Source organism: Macrotis lagotis, chromosome 5 (genome assembly GCF_037893015.1).
Source record: "Macrotis lagotis isolate mMagLag1 chromosome 5, bilby.v1.9.chrom.fasta, whole genome shotgun sequence".
NCBI lineage: Eukaryota > Metazoa > Chordata > Mammalia > Peramelemorphia > Peramelidae > Macrotis > Macrotis lagotis.
The window spans coordinates 244,756,404-244,777,085 of NC_133662.1; the positions used below are offsets into that span (position 1 = coordinate 244,756,404).

At 42.7% G+C, this 20,682-nt stretch overlaps 1 protein-coding gene across 8 annotated transcripts in view; it reads left to right on the plus strand.

The window, feature by feature from the left end:
• The window catches only part of RAP1GAP2 (RAP1 GTPase activating protein 2), a 271,689-nt gene that overhangs the window by 210,611 nt on the left and 40,396 nt on the right, over window positions 1-20,682 (plus strand). For all 8 annotated transcript variants that reach the window (XR_012468802.1, XM_074189228.1, XM_074189229.1 and 5 more), the window contains 8 exons: window positions 3,018-3,062; window positions 4,980-5,012; window positions 5,682-5,891; window positions 8,803-8,906; window positions 10,704-10,782; window positions 12,370-12,423; window positions 15,160-15,243; window positions 19,653-19,753. Coding sequence is in view for 7 of the 8 variants with exons in the window: in XM_074189228.1 (XP_074045329.1) it covers window positions 3,018-3,062; window positions 4,980-5,012; window positions 5,682-5,891; window positions 8,803-8,906; window positions 10,704-10,782; window positions 12,370-12,423; window positions 15,160-15,243; window positions 19,653-19,753 (710 nt within the window). In the remaining variant the exon portion in view is untranslated. The remainder of the gene's footprint in view (window positions 1-3,017; window positions 3,063-4,979; window positions 5,013-5,681; window positions 5,892-8,802; window positions 8,907-10,703; window positions 10,783-12,369; window positions 12,424-15,159; window positions 15,244-19,652; window positions 19,754-20,682) is intronic.

Genomic DNA, 20,682 nt, shown 5'->3' on the forward strand with positions numbered 1-20,682 from the left:
GGTTCTGACGCCACCATCAAACAGGCTTAGGCTAGGGTGGAGGGCATCTTCAGATCCCAAACAATACTACTGGGGAGATGGGACTGTACCACACACTGCTGGTCTGTATTAAAGAAAGAAATAGCCTTCTGATTTTCTTATCTAAGGCCCCTCAAGCTTGGCAAAGTGATTAGAATGATAGAAGCACTTTATTCTCTGTGCCTCAATTACCTCAGCTATAAAATGAGGGGACTGGCCTAGAAGGTATCCGAGGACTTTTCCAACTCTCAATCTAGGACCCTTTCTTCCCCCCACCCTGTAGTTATCCCCACCAGCACACACATACCTACAGAGCTAACTGTAGACCTCAATTAATGGAAACCACCATCACTGGGCAATGAAATAAGCTGTTGACCCTCAAGCTAGAAACACTCTGAGCACTTCGGATATGGAGGTTGCTGGGAGGGAGGTACAGAAGATATCCCTCTGACCTCAAGGGCCTTCATTTCCTAAGGGGCATCTGCAAGAGCCTTGCCATACAGGACAGAAGGTTCAGAGAATTACAGAAGGATGGAGAGGTAGGTTTGGCATGGGAAGAGATCACTTCTTCCCTGGACTTCCAGGAGCCCAGACTGGCAATGAGAGAAAATGTGAGCATCCATTTGAGAATGTGCCACACCCACAACCTAAGATTAAAGTTTTGTTTGTTCTTTGTGATGGCATATGAACAAATACACTAATGAATGAATAGAAAAACTTTTATTAAAGGAATATCATGTACCAGCACAATATGAGGTACTGAGAATACTAATTAAAAAAACAAAACAAAACAAGACCATCCCTGCCCTCAAGGAGTTTACATTCTCCTTGGGTGAGATTCCCTCTTGGAGGAGTGGTTTTTTTTTAAAGAAGGGTATTATGATCTGGGAAAGTGTGGGGAAGATGATTATAGTCAAATTGTGTCTGGTTTCAGAAATAAACACCCCCCCCAACTTTAGGCCCCCTCCACCTTACTGACAACATAGGGAGAAAAGACTTGGAATCATTCTTAAAAGTCTAGATCTTCTCTGGCGCAGCTAGGTGGCACAGTGGGCTTGGAATCCGGAAGACTCATCTTCAAGAGTTCAAGTCTCACTTCAGACACTTAAAGTTGTGTGGCCCCAGGCAAGCCGCTTAATCCTGTTTGCCTCACTTTCCTCATCTGTCAAATGAGCTGGAGAAGACAAGCCACTCCAGGATCTTTGCCAAGAAAATACCAAGAGTCAGACACCACTGAAACAACTGAACAAAAGACCTTTAGTATTAGTCCCCTGTGATGACTAGTGATGCTTATAATGAGAGTTTCAAGGGCCAGCATGATCTTTCCTCATCAAAGAAAGATTGGGGGACATGGGGAGGTACTCAAGGATCCAAAGAACAGATTGATGCATTTTTGGAACATTTTCAGCGAGGGCTAAAATAAAAAGGGCTGCTGATTACCAATCTGCCTAGTCATGAAATCCATCTAACTGGAGCCTCTTAATCCCTAAGCATTGCAGTAAATTAGGGTCTTGCAGTTACTAAAAAGTGACCACTTTTCCCTTAATGATTAACATGGCACTCTAGGACCTTAGGAGCCTAGCTTTAGAGCTGAAAGGGACCTTGGAGGCCATCAAATCCCCCCATTCTACAGATGGGGAAAATGAGTCACATAGGAATTAAGGAACTTGTCCACATTGCCAGAAAATGTGATCAACTAAAGCCTTCAGGGATTTGAGTGGTCAGTGCCACTGAGACTCAGTTTCCTCATCTGTAAATGGGAATAATAATGTTCACTCAGTGTCGTAGTGAAGTTCAGTTGTTGTAAGGTAAAAAAGCACTTTGTGAACATTAAACTTCTATATAAGTTCTCTCTGAACCTCACTTTCTTCATCTGTAAAAGAAAGGGACTGGATGAAAGGGCTTCTGGGATCCCTTCCTGGCTCTAGGTCTCTGAGCTACTGTTCTGAGGTTCTGTGACTTAATGAGCTTTGAGGACCCCTCCAGTCCATGAACCCCCCGATTTTACAGAGGAGGAGAAAGGCCTCAGACTTGTTCAGTTATACAAGTAACTGAGCTCAGAGATGCTTATAGCACTAGTCTGGGACCCTTTCCACTGTACCTCATTATACTGCTTCCAATAGTCATTAGAGAGCTCAGATTCATGATTCACCAAACTAGATGAATGAGCAAGCAGAGGTTCATTCTTTTTTAATATGCAGAAAATCTGCTAATGACTCAAGCAGAGGCACCTAAGAAATATAATTTCCTCCCTCTGTGGAAAGATGTATGATTTTCAAAGTGATTTCATGTCTATTAGCTCACTTGAGTCCTACCGATGTGGGAGGTAGGTGGGGAAGGAGTTATGTATCCCTGTGTTTTAGGAGAGTTAAGATGTGCTCAGAATACTGAGTTTGTAGTCAGAGTACTGAAGTTTGAATCCCAACTGCCATTTACTAACTGGGTGACCTTGGACAAGTCATTGCAAATCTCTGAACCTTAGCTTTATTCTCTCTCAAAAAAAGAAGTTGAGCTGGATGACCTCTGTCTCTAAATCTAAAAATCTCATGGTTTGTCCAAGGTCATGCATACAACTAGCTAGAATTCAATTCCAGTAATTGGACTCCCAGCCACACTTTGGCCTCGAGCTTAAGGTCTGACTTCATTGGTGCTGAATTAATTGGTTTAAATTGATTAGATAGCTGTGCTGTTCAGTTTTGGGTCCCCAAATAAAAATTCAACTCCAGATTATAGGCTACCAGAGAGAAATGGGGATGACTCCCCATAGCCTCTAATAACAAAACTTTTTTTTAAAAAAAACAAACCTAATTATACTTTTTTAACATTTATTTAAAAAAAAAAACTTGGATTCCTAATTCTTTCTATTCCTTTAGTCCCTTCTCCACCCTTTGAGAAGGGAATGGGATCAATTGTACATGTGAAGTCATACAAAACCTACACCGTATTGGCCATCAGTAACAAACTTTGTGATGGGTCCTGTGTTTTCTTTGTCATACCAGGGCATCAAACTGGAGGAACAAAAGCCAGGACCCCAAAAAAACAAGGTGAGTTTAGTGGGGGGGGATGGCATCGATATAGTTCCATGAGGGGCTAAGATTGGAGTCAGTGGAGAATGATTTCTAAATTGGGTGGGGGAGGACTGTAATTCTCAGCAGTCTTTACACAGCAGCAGTTGGTCTCTGACTGACATGAAGTCAGGACCCCATGGTACAATTTTCCATCTCAAACCTGCTTGGCCTTTACATTCTCCCCAAGAGCCATTTAAGGGAATGACCTTGTCAGTCTGGGGTGTTACTGGGCAGCTGTGTGAGGGTGATCATGGGAAAATGTGAATTTGACATGGAGATGGGGCCCAGAGGGCAAGTTGGAAACTGAGGCTGTGGCTTGTGCCATCTCATTTCTCCTTGACCAAGCAACCTCTTTCCCTCCAACCCTACTTTTTGGTACCATCTGTCAAGCAGCTCCCAGATACAGAGAGTGAATCCCCATTTCTAAGGGTGAGAAGCAGTTTCTAGCTCTAGAAGTCACCCCTTGGCTGTGAGGATCTATGATTGATTACCAAATTGAGCAGCCTGACATAAGCCAGCATCTAAACTAGTATCTAACAAGGGTTAGGATCTGCTCCTGCTAAAGGTTCCTGGGGTGAGGTTGCCTCAACAGAGGCTTGACTTCAACTCCCCCCCCCTTTTAGGGTGCTCCAATCCGTAGAATTCCATTTGTTAGGGTTTAGAGTCAGCTACCATCAATAGGAAGTTGGGGCAGCTAGGTGGTAGAGTGGATAAAGTGCTGGGGGTGAGTCAGGAAGAGCTGAGTTCAAATCTAGCCTCACAAACTTACTAGCTTTGTGACCCCGGGCAAGTCACTGAACCTCTGTCTCAGTTTCCCAAACAGTTAAATGGAAATAATTTACTAGCACATACCTCCTGGGGTTGTTGTGAGAATCAAGTATGAGGATGAGGATGAGGATGATGATGATGATGATGATGATGATGATGATGATGATGATAGGTTGATTCTTGTCTTTTGCTCTTGAAGGGAACCAAAATGATATCACCGTGTTAATCTTAAAGTATGTCCAACTGTGATTGATCAGACCTAATGATAATGATAATGATAATAATGATAGTACCCGGCAGATCATAAACATTATATAAATGTTAACCGTTGTTGTCATTTTTATTTAGCCTATAACAGTAGAAAAAAGAAAATATGAGAAATTTGGGCTCAGTGACTCCCTTAGGCTTTTTAGGTATCTACCAATCAGTGTCTCTATTAGACAGTAGATACACTCTTTTCTGCCCCATCCCAATCCATCCTAAGGCACTGAGCCTGGCACTATGCTTTGACCCTTTGTTCCTAGAATCCTCTTTTGCCAGACCATTCTCAGGGCAATTGGGAAATTATAATCATAAAGAAATAAAGGTCTCTTATATCTCAAACTATTCATGATAGAAAAAACCCCCAACTATGTGTGTGGTCATTGCCGGGTAAATGTCTGAACAAACTGGCACATAAACATTTTGGGGAATCGCTACATATAAAAGGGAAGCATATGAAGAATGCAGAGAATATGGGAAGACCTTTATAAACTGATTCAGAGTGAAGTAGGCAAAGAACCAGGAGAATGATTTGCAAAATGACCAACTTGAATGTTGGGTCATTGTAATTACCATTGATGGCCCTGAGAAGAGAAGAAAAAATGTACCTTCTGCCTTTAGCTAGAGAAATGGGGGACCATGGGTATGGAATGGTGTGTATGTAGTCAACCATCTCTTATGGAGGTTGGTTTTGCTTCACCGTTTTTCTTTGAGAAAAGGAAGGTTCACTGGGTCAAGAGGAAGTCTATCTAGAAATAACTATGGCAAGAAAACAATATTAATAAACTTTAAAACTAAAAGCATAAGGAGATCTTTCATGTACCATTAAGAAATAATATCAGTGACTTCTGATTTGTCTTTTAGGATGACTACATCCCGTATCCAAGCATTGATGAGGTGGGTATGAACCTCTTTACCAGTTAAATTCCAGATTGTTCTATAGAGAATCATCTGGGGTGATGGAAGGAGAGAAAAGTCATCCCTACCAATGATTCGATGAAATGACTGGTCTCCATGAAAAATATCTTGGGACTGGGAGTTGAGAGACCTGGGTTTTTAGTCCTAATTCTATCACTGATCCACCCTGGGACCTTTGGTCAGTCACTTTCTGGATCTCAGTTTCCTTATTTGTAAAATGGGGTTGATAATTCATACCTTGAATCATTCTGAGTATACCCTGGGTAGTTGAGTCCAGAGAGTGGGGAAGAACTACTGGAAAACGTAAGTAAATCCTCTCACTCTTTTCAGACATAAATACCCCATCTCTAGTCCTTGGGACAGCCTGAAAAGAGCACTGATTTTGTAGCTATAGGACCTGAGTTCAAATCTTGGACCCATTACTTGTGAACTTGGACAGTCACTGAAACTCTAGTCCTCAGTTTTCTCATCTGTAAAATTGAGAGAATTAGACCAGATGGTGACTAAGATCCTTCAGGTTCTGAGTCTATGAAACTTCCCATAGTTGTCCTCTGGCCTTTGGTCTCCATTCCTGAGATTTCCCCCACCACCACCATTGCAAAAGGGTATCAGGAGGGAACTAATATGGGACCTTCTCATTGCTTCTAGATTGTGGAAAAAGGAGGCCCTTATCCACTGGTTATCCTACCCCAGTTTGGGGGCTACTGGATTGAAGACCCAGAGAACATTGGCACGCCAACATCATCTGACAGCAGCATCTTTGAGGAAGAGGAGGAAAACCTCAGCCCAGGCATGTTTGGCTACAGGCTGGAGTGCAAGGGAGAAGCTCGGGCATACAGGAAACATTTCCTAGGGAAGGTAAGTAGAAGAGGTTCAGCCATAGGCCTGGTGGAAAAACCTGGTCTCTCAGGGCAGCTTGCTTTGGAGATATCTTCCTGGTCATAAACTCTTTCCCTTCTTCTTCCCATCCCAGCTTCCTTCCTTCTAATACTTTCTTCTTCTCTTCTCTTCTCTTTTTTCTTTTCTTCTTCTTCTTCTTCTTTCTTCTCCTCCTTCTTTTCTTCTTTTTCCCAATTTCCTTCTCTGTCTCCTTCCTTAGAACTCTCCAAGGTCAAGGTTGATGAATAGAGGTGACTGGAGCTAGCTCAAACTAGCTCCTCAGAGCTGGCTGTCAAATTTTCACTGTGAGAATTTAGACCTGTGTTGGACATCCCCAAAGGCTATAAATTAGGTTTATTTTTTTGGTATGTTGATGGTCTTGATTTAAGATTAAATTTAAAATAGTGTACTACTATACATTTCCCCTATACCCTCGTAGGGAGCTGGTTGTTAAACATTTACTAGCCTTCCCCTCACCCCCTCAGAAAGCTGATTATTAAACATTTACCAACATACTGGTATCAGTACTCCAAAGAGTAATAATGATTCACCCCCATATAGGCAGGAGGTCAGGGTTCATGTTATGTTTATTGCTGCAATGTGCTGATAGGAAAGGAATCTCATTGGATGATCAACCTAAGGGAAAGGATCATTTAAAAGGTAGCAGCGTCAGAGAAGAAATTTAATGGCATAAAAGGTTATAAAAGCAAATGGGAGAAAAGGGGGAGAAAAGGAAACACGTGTTATTCTGTGTGTAGGCATACCAATACCTCTGCTTCTTTTCTTCAGCACCAGCATTTGGAGCTGAGTGCCCAGTGAAACTTCCTTCACTGGGATCTCACTGGTCCAGTGACTTTTTTTTAATCAGTTGGTATCTCAGGATTACTGGAACTCAGAGTTGGAAGAGACCACAGGTTACCAAATCTCCCTGGATCTCATTTTCCATCCCTGAAAATGGCCAGGTGACCTCTGAAGTCCCTTCTTGCTATCAATCTATGATTCTAGAAAACTATCTGTGGCCCTAGAAATTCACTTTTGCACCATTTTGCTTTCAAAGTGAGGTTTCTCAATCAGATCATGGAGTTAGCAGAGGATGCCTCGTGGCCAGGCTAAGTCTGGTCTCTTGCCTGAACTTTAGTTTCCAAGATCTTGAGGAAGTGTGCCCCATGATATTGAGAGACCTGGAGACTATGCCAGGTGAGTGTGAGCCTGAAGGACCTGAGGACATTTAGCCTGGAAAAGTCAAAGACATGAGAAAGAAGGCTTTTCATCTATCTATAAAGAAACCCTCAAAGTCTCCCAGGTTACAGAGTGAAAAGGGGGAAAAGGGAGATTTTGGGCACCCTATTGGAAGCAACATGGATAGTGAAAAGCCTTCTTGATCAGCAGTCAATGAAACTAAGTTCAAAATCTATGATCCCAAGGAAAAATTCCTGAGAAAGAAGAATGGGTTAGACTGCCTTGGGAGGCAGGATGGTGGGGGAGAAGTTCATTTACTGGAAACCAGAGAAATGGGGGAGTTAATTGCTTGTCAGACTTCTTAGAGAGGTAAATCATGGTGCTCAAACTTATGGCCTCCAGGTCTCCCATCTCTAAGAGTCTGTTATCCTTCATCTATAAAATGGGGTAACCCACACCTCACCACACTATCTTGCATAAGACTTCCAGAGGGTTGTTATGCATCATCAGAGCAATTGACATACTTGGCTGCACCCCTCTTTTGTGTGTCTTTCCCTTGCTAATTAGGGTTATTCACCATCATTAACAATAATTTGTGTCCAGATCATCTTTATTTGTCTATCAAGGCAACACCCCATCTGGTAGCGCTTTGGAAGCCCTAGAATTCTTGAAAGTCATCAATCAGTATCTCTCTAAACATCAAACTGACTTGTCCATTCCAACTGTCTTCTCCTCTCCCCGTTTTTAGTGCAGAAAACATTTATTTACAAAAAGTAATCATATATATATATATATATATATATATATACATATATATATATATATACAAATATTCAAAAATATTAACCAAACTAAGTAAAATATCAATTTTGTCTTGATGGTCATATTAAAAGAAACTGAAAAATACAGGACCATTTACAATCTGTTATCTCAACACCAAATATTAAAAAATTTGTCAAAAAAAAGTTATGTTTAGGTAAACAAAGTAGAATTTAAATAAATTCATATAAGAATCCAAGTTTAATTTTTTAAAAAGCCTTTGTAAGTGCTAGCTATAGACTCGGACACTTTTTTAAAAACATAAGCATGAAAAATAAACTTAAAGGAACTAATGAGATTTAATCAAAGCAAAAAATTAAGTGACTACATTTCTTTTCGTCTCTAAAACACACACTTGGTATAAATTAATAAGAAAGTTCACAGTTCTTACCAACAGTATACCTTCTGTTTGATCCAATTCAATGAATATTTATTAAATATTTACTATGCAAAAATAGAGAATAACATAGTTAAGGACATGTAGCATATCAGCATGATTGAATTTGATGGGGAACATGTCATACACACACATGCCAAACCTCAAAATACATCCTACATATATATACATGTTGCATACACACTGCACATATGTGCACACACTATACATGCCTAAACATACCAGACAACACATGCCCATACCACACAAACACATACATGCACATACAAACATCACGTGCCCAAACACACTACACACACACACACACACACACACACACATCACATCACATATACTTCTAGTCATAAAATCTAGGCTTCTTAGCTTTCAACATTTCTTAGCTCTCAACTCCTGGCTGAGACTTTGGAGACTTAGGTGTGTAAATGAAGGATGGGCAGGCAGCCCTAGATCCCTCTGCCCCTCTCCTCCCAAGTAACATACCTCTTCTGTTTCTAGGATCATTTAAATTTTTATTGTACTGCCAGTAGTCTGGGAAACTTGATTCTATCCATCAAGTGTGAAGAAGCTGAAGGCATTGAGTACCTCCGCATCATCCTCAGGTGAGACCCATAATGCCTCTGGGGCCTAATTTCTGTGCTGGGCAAGAATTTTGAGCAGACATGGGGATGTGACCCTGGTGGTCCTGGGTGTTCCAGACACAAACATGTCCATCGTGCATCTGTTTTACTGAGATGAGGAAAATTGTCCTGGTGCTGCCCTTGGAGCATCTCCAAGCTTGCCCGATCCTGAAAAGCCAGCCCCAATCTATAGCTTCCATGGGGTCTGTGTCCTATCTTATTCACTTTGGTATATTTTTTCATGGTTACCCAGTTAGTTAGTGTCTGAGGCCACATTTGAACCCAAGATTGGTGCTCTATGTTCTATGGTGCCACCCAGATGATATAAATGCTATTTATTGTCATCATGAATTCATCTGGGAGTAATGTTCCCAATGGCATTTCTTCCACATAGGTGGAATACCTATGTCTTTCCAAGACCAGGGCAAATAGTGGGGACACGGGGTTCCTCTATCCTGCCTCTGCTCCAAGAAGGGGCAAGCAAAGGAAATACACCCAAGTAATCCCAAGCAAAGTCATTAACCTCTGGGGACCCAAGCTGCCTTAATGATGAAATGAGGATTGGGTCTCAATGGCCTTTGAAATCTTTTCCAGCTCTAAAGCAATGACCCTACATGGGGAATGGTATTGAACCTGGGGGCCTCTGCCCTAGGAGGAGTGGTTCCATGATTCTGATATACCCTCCTTTACAGAAATCCCACACAGATGGGTCTTGAAGTGTACTGTAATAAATGGGCTTCAAGGAAAGTTGTTCATGGGATCTGTAGGATCTGTAAAGAGAATTTGATTTCACATGGGCCAAGGGAACCAAGTCTCAAAGGGGTCCTTTGATGGGATTCAGTCATAAAGAATAATCATCCCCTTCTTGCCTAATCTGTAGTGGAAAGAGTGGTATCCTGAGAATCAGAACCTGGATGCACTTGTATGGTTCACTCATATAATGTTAGATGAATCACTGTCTCTCTCAGAGGCCTCAGTTTCCCTATTGTAAAATGAGGGGAGGAGTTCGACTCCATGATCCCTGAGAAACCTTCTCATTCTACTATTGCATCACTCTGGTGAGCCTCTCTTGTCAAGACTGGTCCTGCTCTGGAGCTACATAAAGTCCTTCAGAAAATGGGTTTGCTCTAAGGGGGGTACACCTGGTTACCCAGACTTACCCAACAGATGGATATGAGGGAAGTTGTTTGCATTATGGAATGATTCATCCCACGGGGCTTCTTTAAATAGCCTGCTCCCCAAAGAATTTATGGTAGGATTCATAGGATTATAAGTCTTAGATCTAAGACTGAAAGGGATGACAGAGAACATACAGTTCAATCCCTTCATTCTACAGAGGGGTAAACTGGGGAAGTGAAATGATTTGCCCAATATCACACAGCTAATAAGCATCAGAGGAGAAGTTCGATATAAAAATCTGGGTTTTAAAACCTATTTTTTGTTGTTATTTAGTGGTTTCAATCATGTCTGACTCTTTAAGACCTGAAGTGGTTAGCCATTCCTTCTCCAGTTTATTTGACAAATGAGAAAATTGAGGCAAACAGTTTAGTGACTTTCCCAGGGTTGCACAGCCAGTCAGTGTCTAAGGCTGGATTTAAACTCAGGAAAATGAATCTTCCTGATTTAAAGCCCAGTGCTTTATCCACTGAACTGTGTAGTTGCCCAAAACAGGAATATGTTTAGGATATGAAATCAGGTCTTTTCTCTTTCCCTCTGCACCTGAACTCCCTGGACATTGCAGAGATCGATGTGTCTCACTGTGCAGTTATCTTCCCCTAGGTCCAAAGTGAAAACAGTTCACGAGAGGATTCCCCTGGCAGGACTGAGCAAACTACCCAGCATCCCCCAAATTGCAAAGGTAAAATAAAGAACAAGCCTTTCTGGGAAACTTGCCTACTCTAGGTGGAGGGATGGCTAGTTGTGGGATTCAGAGCCTTCAGAACTGTCTTCTTTAATAGGTGACATGTGTCTGCCATGGGTGCCACCAAAGTTCTGCCTGGGGTTCTGCTGATGTCTATTTTCATGGTTGTGAGTGGCAGAGCTAAAACAAGGGTGGGGCAATAAGGGTTGTGTTCCTAGGACATTGAATTGAAGAGCACTCATTTTAGAGGACACTGACAGCACTTTGGGATCCATTAGCCACCTAAAAACAAAAAAGATCATCTGAATAATTAGCTAAAATAGAAAACTACTAGTTCGTTGGCTGGGTGAGGTAGTCCCAACCATTTCATTGATATTGCTATGGCCCACTCTATAGAAATCCTGCACAGGTAGACCTCACATTGTACAAAGAAATATATTTCTTTGTCTACTCTGCCCTGCTTCTAGCCCAGACCCTCCCCCCAGCAGCAGGCTCACGGCAACATCTAATTTCTGTTTGTCCCCCCAAATCCCCAAATAGAGTACCATGTATTTCTTGCCCAGGAAAAATAGCCTGGTTATAGTTGAGGTGAGTGGGGATTAGGGAACAGTAGAGATCTATCTCAGTATCACTTTCTTTCCATTCCAGATTCACAGCAATAGGGTCAGGGGATAAAGGGCAGCCTCTCAGATTTCCCCAAATCCCCCTCTTTTAGAAAGCAGAACTTTGCCTCAGGCTGGCCCTATGTACAGGATATATTCTAGGGACCATGATGAATTAGACCTTGTTGGAGTGGAGAATTTGTCAAGAGAAAAATGAGAGATAAGATTGGAAAGTAGCAAGACTGTGCTTCCTTACCATCAAGTTAGCCCTTTCCCCCGGAGGTCCTTGTCTCTGAGCAGTCATTGCCAGGAAGTTTCAGAAGTAAATGCTGTGTCTGATTCCCCAATCCTGGGCGTCAGTGGGGAAGTCCTTTTGGAGATCTGGGGAAAGGGCCTACGATAACTGCAGGGGATGAGTTCAGTCTAAGAACAAGACCATGGTTGGGAAAATCACAGAACTTCCCTAGAAAACAGCAGATTGCTCTCTTCTTTTCATCTCTAGACAAGCTTCCCTCTCCTCCCTCCCACATTCAGCCATGCTCTCTGGTCCCCTGCAGAATTTTCTAATGGGTCCTTTGTATTCCCAATGTTACTTTTCCTAAATAAGGTCAACCAAGGAGTTTTTGCTGAAAAATGGTGGCCACGGAATGATCTAGATAGTGAGTCAATTAAACAGCCATAGATGTTAAGGAGGAAAAGGCAGTCTGTAGGGAATAAAGGATATGTGACTGGGTGGCTGGGTGGGTGGAAACAAGAAGTTCTGGGGTGGGGGATCCTCAACAGGCCTCCTTTCCTCAACAAGTAGTTCTGAAATTTGCAGATTCTGGATAGTGGGGAGAATTTGATCATTTAGGGAAGGACATGGTCTCTTTTCCCTCAGAGAAAAAAGGAATGGTGGGTGTGTGTTTTTGTGTGTCTGTATGTCTGCATGTGAAGGGGAGAATAGGGTTGGTCACTTAAACGTAAGCTTTTCTCTCTACAGGCTTTCTGTGATGATGCTGTGGGACTGAAATTCAATCCTGTCCTGTACCCCAAGGTAAGAATACCTGGGACGATACTTCCTATGGCCCAAGAAGCCCTACCTGGAAATGTCTCTCCTCTTTCCTCCAGATCAACATCCCTCTGAAATAGTTCTAATGATCTGAGGTGGGTGTCCAGAAATTCTCTCCACCCAGTCTAGGGAGATTTTCTTCATCTTGTTCTTGTCCACTGTGATCTTTTTTGGTGGTGAGGAGGGGACCAGACCTTACACCAGTCTTGGTAACTCCCTTTGAGAAAAAGCCTTCCATATAACAGATCAGCATCTTCCCTTCCTCTTCCAGTTGTTTAGAGAAAGGCTTTGGATGCTGAGATGGCCAGGGTCTCACACAGTCAGTACATGTCAGAGGCAAGACTTGAGTCCAGACAGTCCTGATTTGGAGGATGATTCTGTATCCTTTATGCCACAATCCCTTTCTTTATTATTTATTGTGATCACCATTAAAAATCATCTTGGTCCTTCTTGCTTGTACTGTTGGTCTATGAATAGCCCAACTATAGGTCCTGGTCTCCACCTTGCCTAAATGGATCACTTCCCATGGTGGCCAATTTCAAGAAAGATGCGTGGTTGGCCATCTCATAGGCTGCCACAGCTGGAAGGGAAAGGAGGGGGCCTTGTGATCACAAGGTGATATTCCACAATAAACTAGTGATCCCCAAACTTCACAAGGAGTGTGTTGAGTTATATGGAGCTTAGAATCTCATGCAAATGAATCTCTAACTGTCCTGTCAGAAAATGACAAAAGAGTAATACTGGCCTGGGAGCAAAAGAAAAAGTTTGAAAAGCACCAATTTACTCTAATCCACTTATAGAAGGAGAAACTGAGTACCAGAGGGTGAAATTATTGAACCAAGGTCACCCACCAAGTTAGTGATGAAAATTTCTAGATTAGAACCCAGAGAGATTCCCAGTTCAATGTCCTTTCCATTACACCATGACATCTTCAAGGATCAAATTTTGGAGAGGGGACAATAGAAAAACCAGATGTTGACGATCCTCGATGGGATCCCAGATCATCTTTCAGCTTCGATATCCTGAAACGAATTCCTGCTTGGATAGAGAAGCAATAGCCCCTGCCCACTTCCCACTGTACACCCTCCTGGGTGGGGGATCACTGTAATATTTCAACCTGTACATATGAAAACGGCTTTTTAAAAATTGAAGTCCAGGAAATGGTCTCAGGTTGCTGCTGCTGACGTGGCTCTCTGGTCTTCTCCCCGGCTCTGGCTAATAAACCAGAGGCTAGTTATACATGAAGATGTTAGTTGGCTTCCTGAGGACGCGGCCTGTTCTTGACCTCCATTCAGGTCTGGGGAAAAGCAGCAACAATAAAAACCCCATAAATCTCAACCACAGGCCAAGCAGACCAGGCTAATGAGATGTGGACCAGGAGTCATCCCAGGGGAAACAAAAAACCCACAGTAGTCATGCCCAGCTAGAACCCTGCCAGTCTTGAGTGAGAGACTGATGAGAGACCCAGCTTCCCAGTCTCTGGCCAAGCCTCAGGATCGTGAAGGGCTGAAGGTTTATATCATACCAGGAGGATCGAAGGGAACAACAAGCACCAGAGGATCAATTATAAAGCAGCTTTTGGTGCCAATGAGATCTTTCCACCCCACCAGGAAGAGCTGAGTAGCCGGTGAAGGGACTGATGTTTCAATGCAGGAGCTATGCCCTGTAAATCCCAGGAAGTGAGGCCACGACCTTCATCTGCCAGGGCCTGGCTTCACGCCCTGGGGAGAGGATTTGGGAAATAAGAGCAAGACCCTGAGAGCTGGCAGTCTGGATTTCTTGGCTAACTCTCTTAGCCGTGTCTCAGTGTTACTGATCACACACATACACGAAGACTTGATTTTTATCCAGTCTTAGAATTTCACTAATTTGGGGAAGATCTTGGCAAGGGCATTCCCTCTATCAATGCATATCAGCATCAGCTCTGTAACACAGTCATGGAGTTACCCCAAGCAGTGAGAGGCTCAAGGTCCTCTAGCTAAGATGTGTCAAAGGCAGAACTTGGACCCATATCTGCCTGGCTCTCAGTTCAGCCCCTTATCCTCTTTGGGAGGCTGACATGAGAATCATAATAGACAGAGGATCTTTAGGAGATGTTCCTACTCTAAATTCTATAATTCTAATCTTGGTTTCCCCATTATCCATGCAAGGATACTTGGGAACAGGGACAGTGTGGCATAGCAGCTAAAAGACTTGGCCTGAGAAAGACCTATATGGCAACCCTACTTCAAATGCTTACTAGTTATATGACCCTGGACAAGTTTCTCTCCTGTCTGCCTCAGTTCTCTGTTCTCTGAAATGAAGGCATTGGACTGACCTAAGATCTCTTCCAACTCTGAATGATCCTATTATCTAGATTTGAAGCAATAGCTAAGACACTTGGGATCTCCTTGACCAAGTGTCCAACCAGGAACAGCTCCTCCCCCCCCCTTTTTTTTTTAGATTTTTCAAGGCAATGGGATTAAGTGGCTTGCCCAAGGCCACGTGCCTAGGTCATTATTAAGTGTCTGAGACCAGATTTGAACTCAGGTCCTCCTGACTCCAAGGCCAGTGCTCTATCCACGGCGCCACCTAGCCACCCCTCCCCTTTTCTTTATTCAGGTATGTTGCCTTGACTAGTTTGGAATATTCTTTCTCTCCCCAGGTTGATGACCCTGATCCTGCCTTCCCCACTCCTCACATGGGAATAAGTCTCACTCCTTTCCTTTCCCTCTCTTCCAGGCTTCCCAGATGATTGTGTCCTATGATGAGCACGAAGTCAACAACACATTCAAGTTTGGTGTCATTTATCAGAAAGCCCGCCAGGTAAGCTAGGGATTGTGGATCAGTCAACACAATCCCACTGGGCCTCATTGTATCAAGTCTTCTCAAGTCAACAACCATTCGTAATTGGGCCAGGCATTGTGCCAAGTTCTGGAGGATTCACGAAAGGCAAAATATAGTTTTGCCTTCAAGGGTTTCATTTTCTCCTGGGAGAGACTACACAAAAATAACTCTATATATACAAGATATATACAAAGTAAATTGGAGATGATCTCAAAGAGAGGGCAATGGTGATGATCATAGAAGAAGATTGGGGAAACATTCCTACAGAAGGTGGAATTTAAGCTGAGTCTACAAGGAATCCAGGAGGTAGAACAGCATTCTGTGGGAGGACAAGCTGATGCAAATGTGTGAGGTGTGGCATCCATCCTTTCAAACTGACCTTTCCTACCTCAGTTTCCTTTCCTCTCTCTTGTGTAAACCATGCTCAAGTCAAACTGGCTGAATGACTGTTTCAGATTCTGCTTTGTACTCTTCTAAATGTGTAATATATGGGTCTGAAATAGCCTCTTTTAGCTTCACCTGTGGAAAATTTTTCCTGTCAAAGCTTTACTTCTCCCATGGATCTGCCCCATCCCCAGTGTCATCACCCTCCTCAAATTTCTTGAGGGTCCTTTTGTCTTGTCCTTTCTTTGTCCTGGTACCATAACTATTTGGGTATCTGTCTTATTTAATTCTGCTACTTAAACACTCTGAAACTGGAAACAAAGCCACTTCTCACCCTTCTATCCCTACTACCTAGGAAGCCATATGCAGAGAACTCTGGAATTACACATTTAGACCTGAATTCATTTTGTAGATGAGGAAAGGAAATGACTTGGGAATCAAAGATTTAGCAAGGAAGGGACCTTAGAGGCACTCTAATCTAATCCTTTCTTTTTTATAGATTAGGAAGTGAAATTGGCCACATTAAAATAATGCCTGTAGGACCCCCCCAAATGAGTCTCAGTTTCCTTACCTAGTTTGGTCCAGAGGTTCTCTAGGGACTCTTCCTACTCTAAATTCTATAGTTCCATGATTCTCTACTTGATTTCTCCATTATGCCCAACACAGGGACACTTGGAAATAGGGGCGGTGAGGCATAGTGGATAGAGGACTTCTAAAAAGTCCACCATCAAGAAGACTTGACTAAGGTCAAAGAGGTGGTGTCAGAGGCAGAGGAACTCTGATAACAGAGTATTGCTTCTGTCCATGGTACCATGTAGATACTTAAGAAGTCATCACGGAGTTGAATTGAATGCTACTGCAGAGCCTAAGTGAACCTGCCTTGTGTTTTTTGCTTCTTAGAAACTCCTCCCATAAAGGTCATACTTGAAGTGTGGACAGGATATCAAAAGGAGGCCAGCCTTTCTCCGCAATGCTAATAGCTCTTGGACCCCAGGTGGCATCCCTATAGGAGCCATTTAGCTTTAAATAGAGAAAACAACAGCTGTTCCCTAGCCTACTGCAGCCTCCCTAACCCTGCTCAGCCATCTGATCATGCCTGGGTAAACCATGGAGCCAGGGGGAAACTGGGTTCTAGTGTAGATGAGTCAGCCTGGCCCCATCCCTACTCTAGCAGACACAGGACTTCTTAGATAAAAAACAAGCCTTTCCTCCTCTCCTGCCCTCTCTTTGTAGGTCTCTTTCCTTTTGTTTTTGTTTTATGCAAGGTAATGGGGTTAAGTGACTTGCCCAAGGTCACACCACTAAGTATTAAGTGTCTGAGGGCAAATTTGAACTCAGGTCCCCCTGACTCCGGAGCTAATGCTCTATCCACTGCACCACCTAACTGCCCTTCTTTGTGGGTCTCTTATAATCCTCCTCATGGTCTGGAAAGTGCTGACATGGGAGTCAGGAATCCTGAATTCAAATCCTGCTCCTGCCACCTGCCACCTCTATGACTGTTGGCAAGTGGCTGACCCTCTCTGAATCTCAGGTTGCTCATCTGTCAAATGGGAGTGACAATAATAGTACCTACCTCCCAGGCTTGTTGAAAGGATCTGATGAAGAAGCCATAGTTGTGGACTAGCCATAACTGACTTTCCATCAACCTTGAAGGTTTGTGAAGAGGTTTACCATCCATTACTTCATGTAAGTCTCAAAATCTAGGACTGGGTTTGGGGAACTGCTTGGGCAGGTCAAGTTGCCCTGAGTCATCCAACCAGTATTTGGCACAGGCGGGACAGGGGCCCAGATCCTCCTGACTCTGAATCCAGTTCTCTGTCCTCTAAACCACAGAAATTATAGGTCTAAAAACATCTTCATGATTCATAGTATTCTATTCACATACATAGACGTCTTTCCTTCTATTAGACTGTCAACTCCTTAAGAGCAGGACCTGAGTCTTGTTCACCTTTCTCCCTCCCATAGGATTTTTCATATAGTAGGTATTCAGTAAATGTGGAAGGAATGAAGAAGGGAGGGAGGAAGGAAGGAAGGAAGGAAGGAAGGAAGGAAGGAAGGAAGGAAGGAAGGAAGGAAGGAAGGAAGGAGAAAAGAGAGAGTGAGGAAGGAAAAGAGGAGGGAAGGAAGAAAGGAGGGAAGAAGGGAAGTTAAGAAAAGGGTAAGAGTTTGGGCCTAAATGGGAAATAATCACCCTTAGGACTAGGAGGTATCGTATTTCCCCCTCCTTCCTCAGTCCTTCTTGACAGAAATACCCCGTCTCCCCTCCCTTGCAACAGTCTGACACAATGGGAAGAGCAGCTTGGATCAAATTCTGATTGGATCAAAATCAAGTTCAGATTCTGGCCCTGCCATTTCCTTGGAACTAGTCACTAAATTCTCTGGTCCTCATCTGTGACCTCCACAGTTCCTTTTTAGTCTTACTCCTGTGGCTCTGTGGTCTGCCTCAATCGAAGAGGACAAGACTTAGTTTTTCTGCATGATGGTAGGTGTTTTATTTTTCTTGGCCAGATATTAGTTAATATTCTCATTTGAAGATTAGACCACAAGAGACATGTGTTCGCTTAAAAACACTCTAATTAAGCAAAGACTTTAGTATCTGAAAACCCAATACAGATGAATCTTATAATTTAGTGAAGATTATTCAGGGAGGCTCTCTAATTATTTTCCCATATTGCATTTTTATTGGGTACGGCTCAGCTAATGCAAAGCCTGTAATGAAAGTGGTTTTGTTCATAAATACGCCGATGCCGATCTCATAAGGTGATTAGAAGCCAATGTTCTAGCAGGGTTGTGATTATTTACCATTAACTGAACACCTCTGAGAGCAGGCAAGCGGGTGTTGTTCATGAATCTGATGCTGTTGGGAAAAGGAACAAGAAGATAAAAGCCTTTTTAAAAAAATATATGCAGATTGTTGCTTTGAAAACCAGCTGCCTAGGGAAATTTGACATGAGGATCTGCTATATTAAAACTCTTTACTGTTCTCTGTATAGAAGTGTGACGCTCCTGAGCCGCCCAGGGACTTTTAGGACACAGACTTAATGTCACTTTCCCAGGAGTGGGATTGGATGGTATGAAATCATCCACATTCCCCCCAAGTAGAGACTCATGGGAGTTAAAGCTGAAAGAGACCCCAGGGATCATCTAATGAAACCCTCTCTCATTTTTATGGAATCCTAGAGAATTTGAGCAACTTCTCCAGAGTCACAGAGTAGGTTTCAGGACTTGAACCCAACTCCAGGGTCAATGCCATTTTCACCGTCCCAGGCAGATTTCTCTGATGGGCAATGTCCAAGTTATGGAAATGTTTCAACTTCATGGCTGATTGGATCAATATCAAATTCAAAATCTGGCCCTGCCATTTCCTTGGACGAGCCACATAATTTGTCTGGTCCTCATCTGTGACCTCCAAAGTCCCCTTTTAGTCCTAGTTCAGTGGGCTCCCTCAACAAAGGAGAGCAGAATTTTTTTTCTCTGCATGCTGGTAGGTGTTTTATTTTTCTTGGCTGGATAAGAATTAATATTCTCATCTGAAGATTAGACATGTGTTTGCTTTAAAACTAATTAAGCAAAGACTTTAGTATCTGAAAGTCCAATATATCATGGAATTTGGAACCATCTGGTCCAAGTCTCTCATTTTACAAATAAGGAAACTGAGACCCAGAGCAGGTAGCTCAGCAGAAACAGAGCTGGAATTTGGATACAAGTCCTTTAACTCCAGATCCTGAGGTCTTTACCATCAGCTAATTACCTCATCAAAGCAGTGGCGCTCATGTAAGAGACAATCTTTCCTGCAAAGAAAAAGTCAAATGGAATACTCTCCCCCCACCCATGGTTACTGTGAGAAAAGTACTTTGGAAACCTTTAAAACCTAGGGGGATGGCAGTGATTGTTTGAGGAGGAGGGGGACAAAGAGGAGAGTTGCTCTCAACACACAGAAAACCATGTTCTTGTCTCCTTCCCATGGAAACACTGCTTTCCTCCTTTTGGGGTTTCTTTTTCAGACACTAGAGGAGGAGTTGTTTGGGAATAATGAAGAGAGCCCAGCCTTCAAAGAATTCTTGAGTCTGCTGGGAGACACCATCACACTACAAGATTTTAAAGGGTACTTTTTATTTTATTTTTATTTATCTCATTTGGTTTTATCTCTCCCTTGCTTCCCATTAGATCCTTCTCTGGAGAAATGTTCCATGAAACAACATATTAAAAAGAGGGGGGAAAAAAGCAATTCAGTAAAATTATTCAACATATATTAACCCAATCTGACATTATACTGACAATTATACTCCACACCTATTGTCCCCCACCTCTACAAAGTCAAAAGAGAGGTCCAGTTTCTAATCTCTTCTTGGGACCTAGGCCTTGTCATTTTAATCACACAGGGTTCAGTTCTCTCCCCCAAACTCTTTTTTGTTCTTCCCATTTAATTGGCATGGCTATGGTATATGTTATTTTCTTGATTCTGCTTACTTCACTATATATCCATTCATATAAATCTTCCCATACTTCTCTAAAGTCATCTCCTTGGGGCAGCTAGGTGGTGCAGTGGATAGAGCACCAGCCCTAGAGACAAGAGTTCAAATCTGGTCTCAGACACTTAATAATTGCCTTTAGCTGTGTGACCTTGGGCAAGTCGCTTAACCCCATTGCCTTAAATAAAAATAAAAGAATGTAAAGTCATCTCCATTACTATTTATTAAAAATAGTATTCCAGGGGCAGCTAGGTGGCACAGTGGATAAAGCACTGGCCCTGGAGTCAGGAGTACCTGGGTTCAAATCCGGTCTCAGACACTTAATAATTACCTAGCTGTGTGGCCTTGGGCAAGCCACTTAACCCCATTTGCCTTGCAAAAACCTAAAAAAAATAGTATTCCATTACATGCTCTGATTTGTTTGGCCATGCCTCAATATATGGACTTTGAGGCATATATTTAATTTAAAAATGGGTCTACTTGATTTCCTTTGACATAGATTAGTTAAAGAATGCCCCACCTGAAGCAAATACATCTTTGGCTTATACTTGGGTGCCAAAGA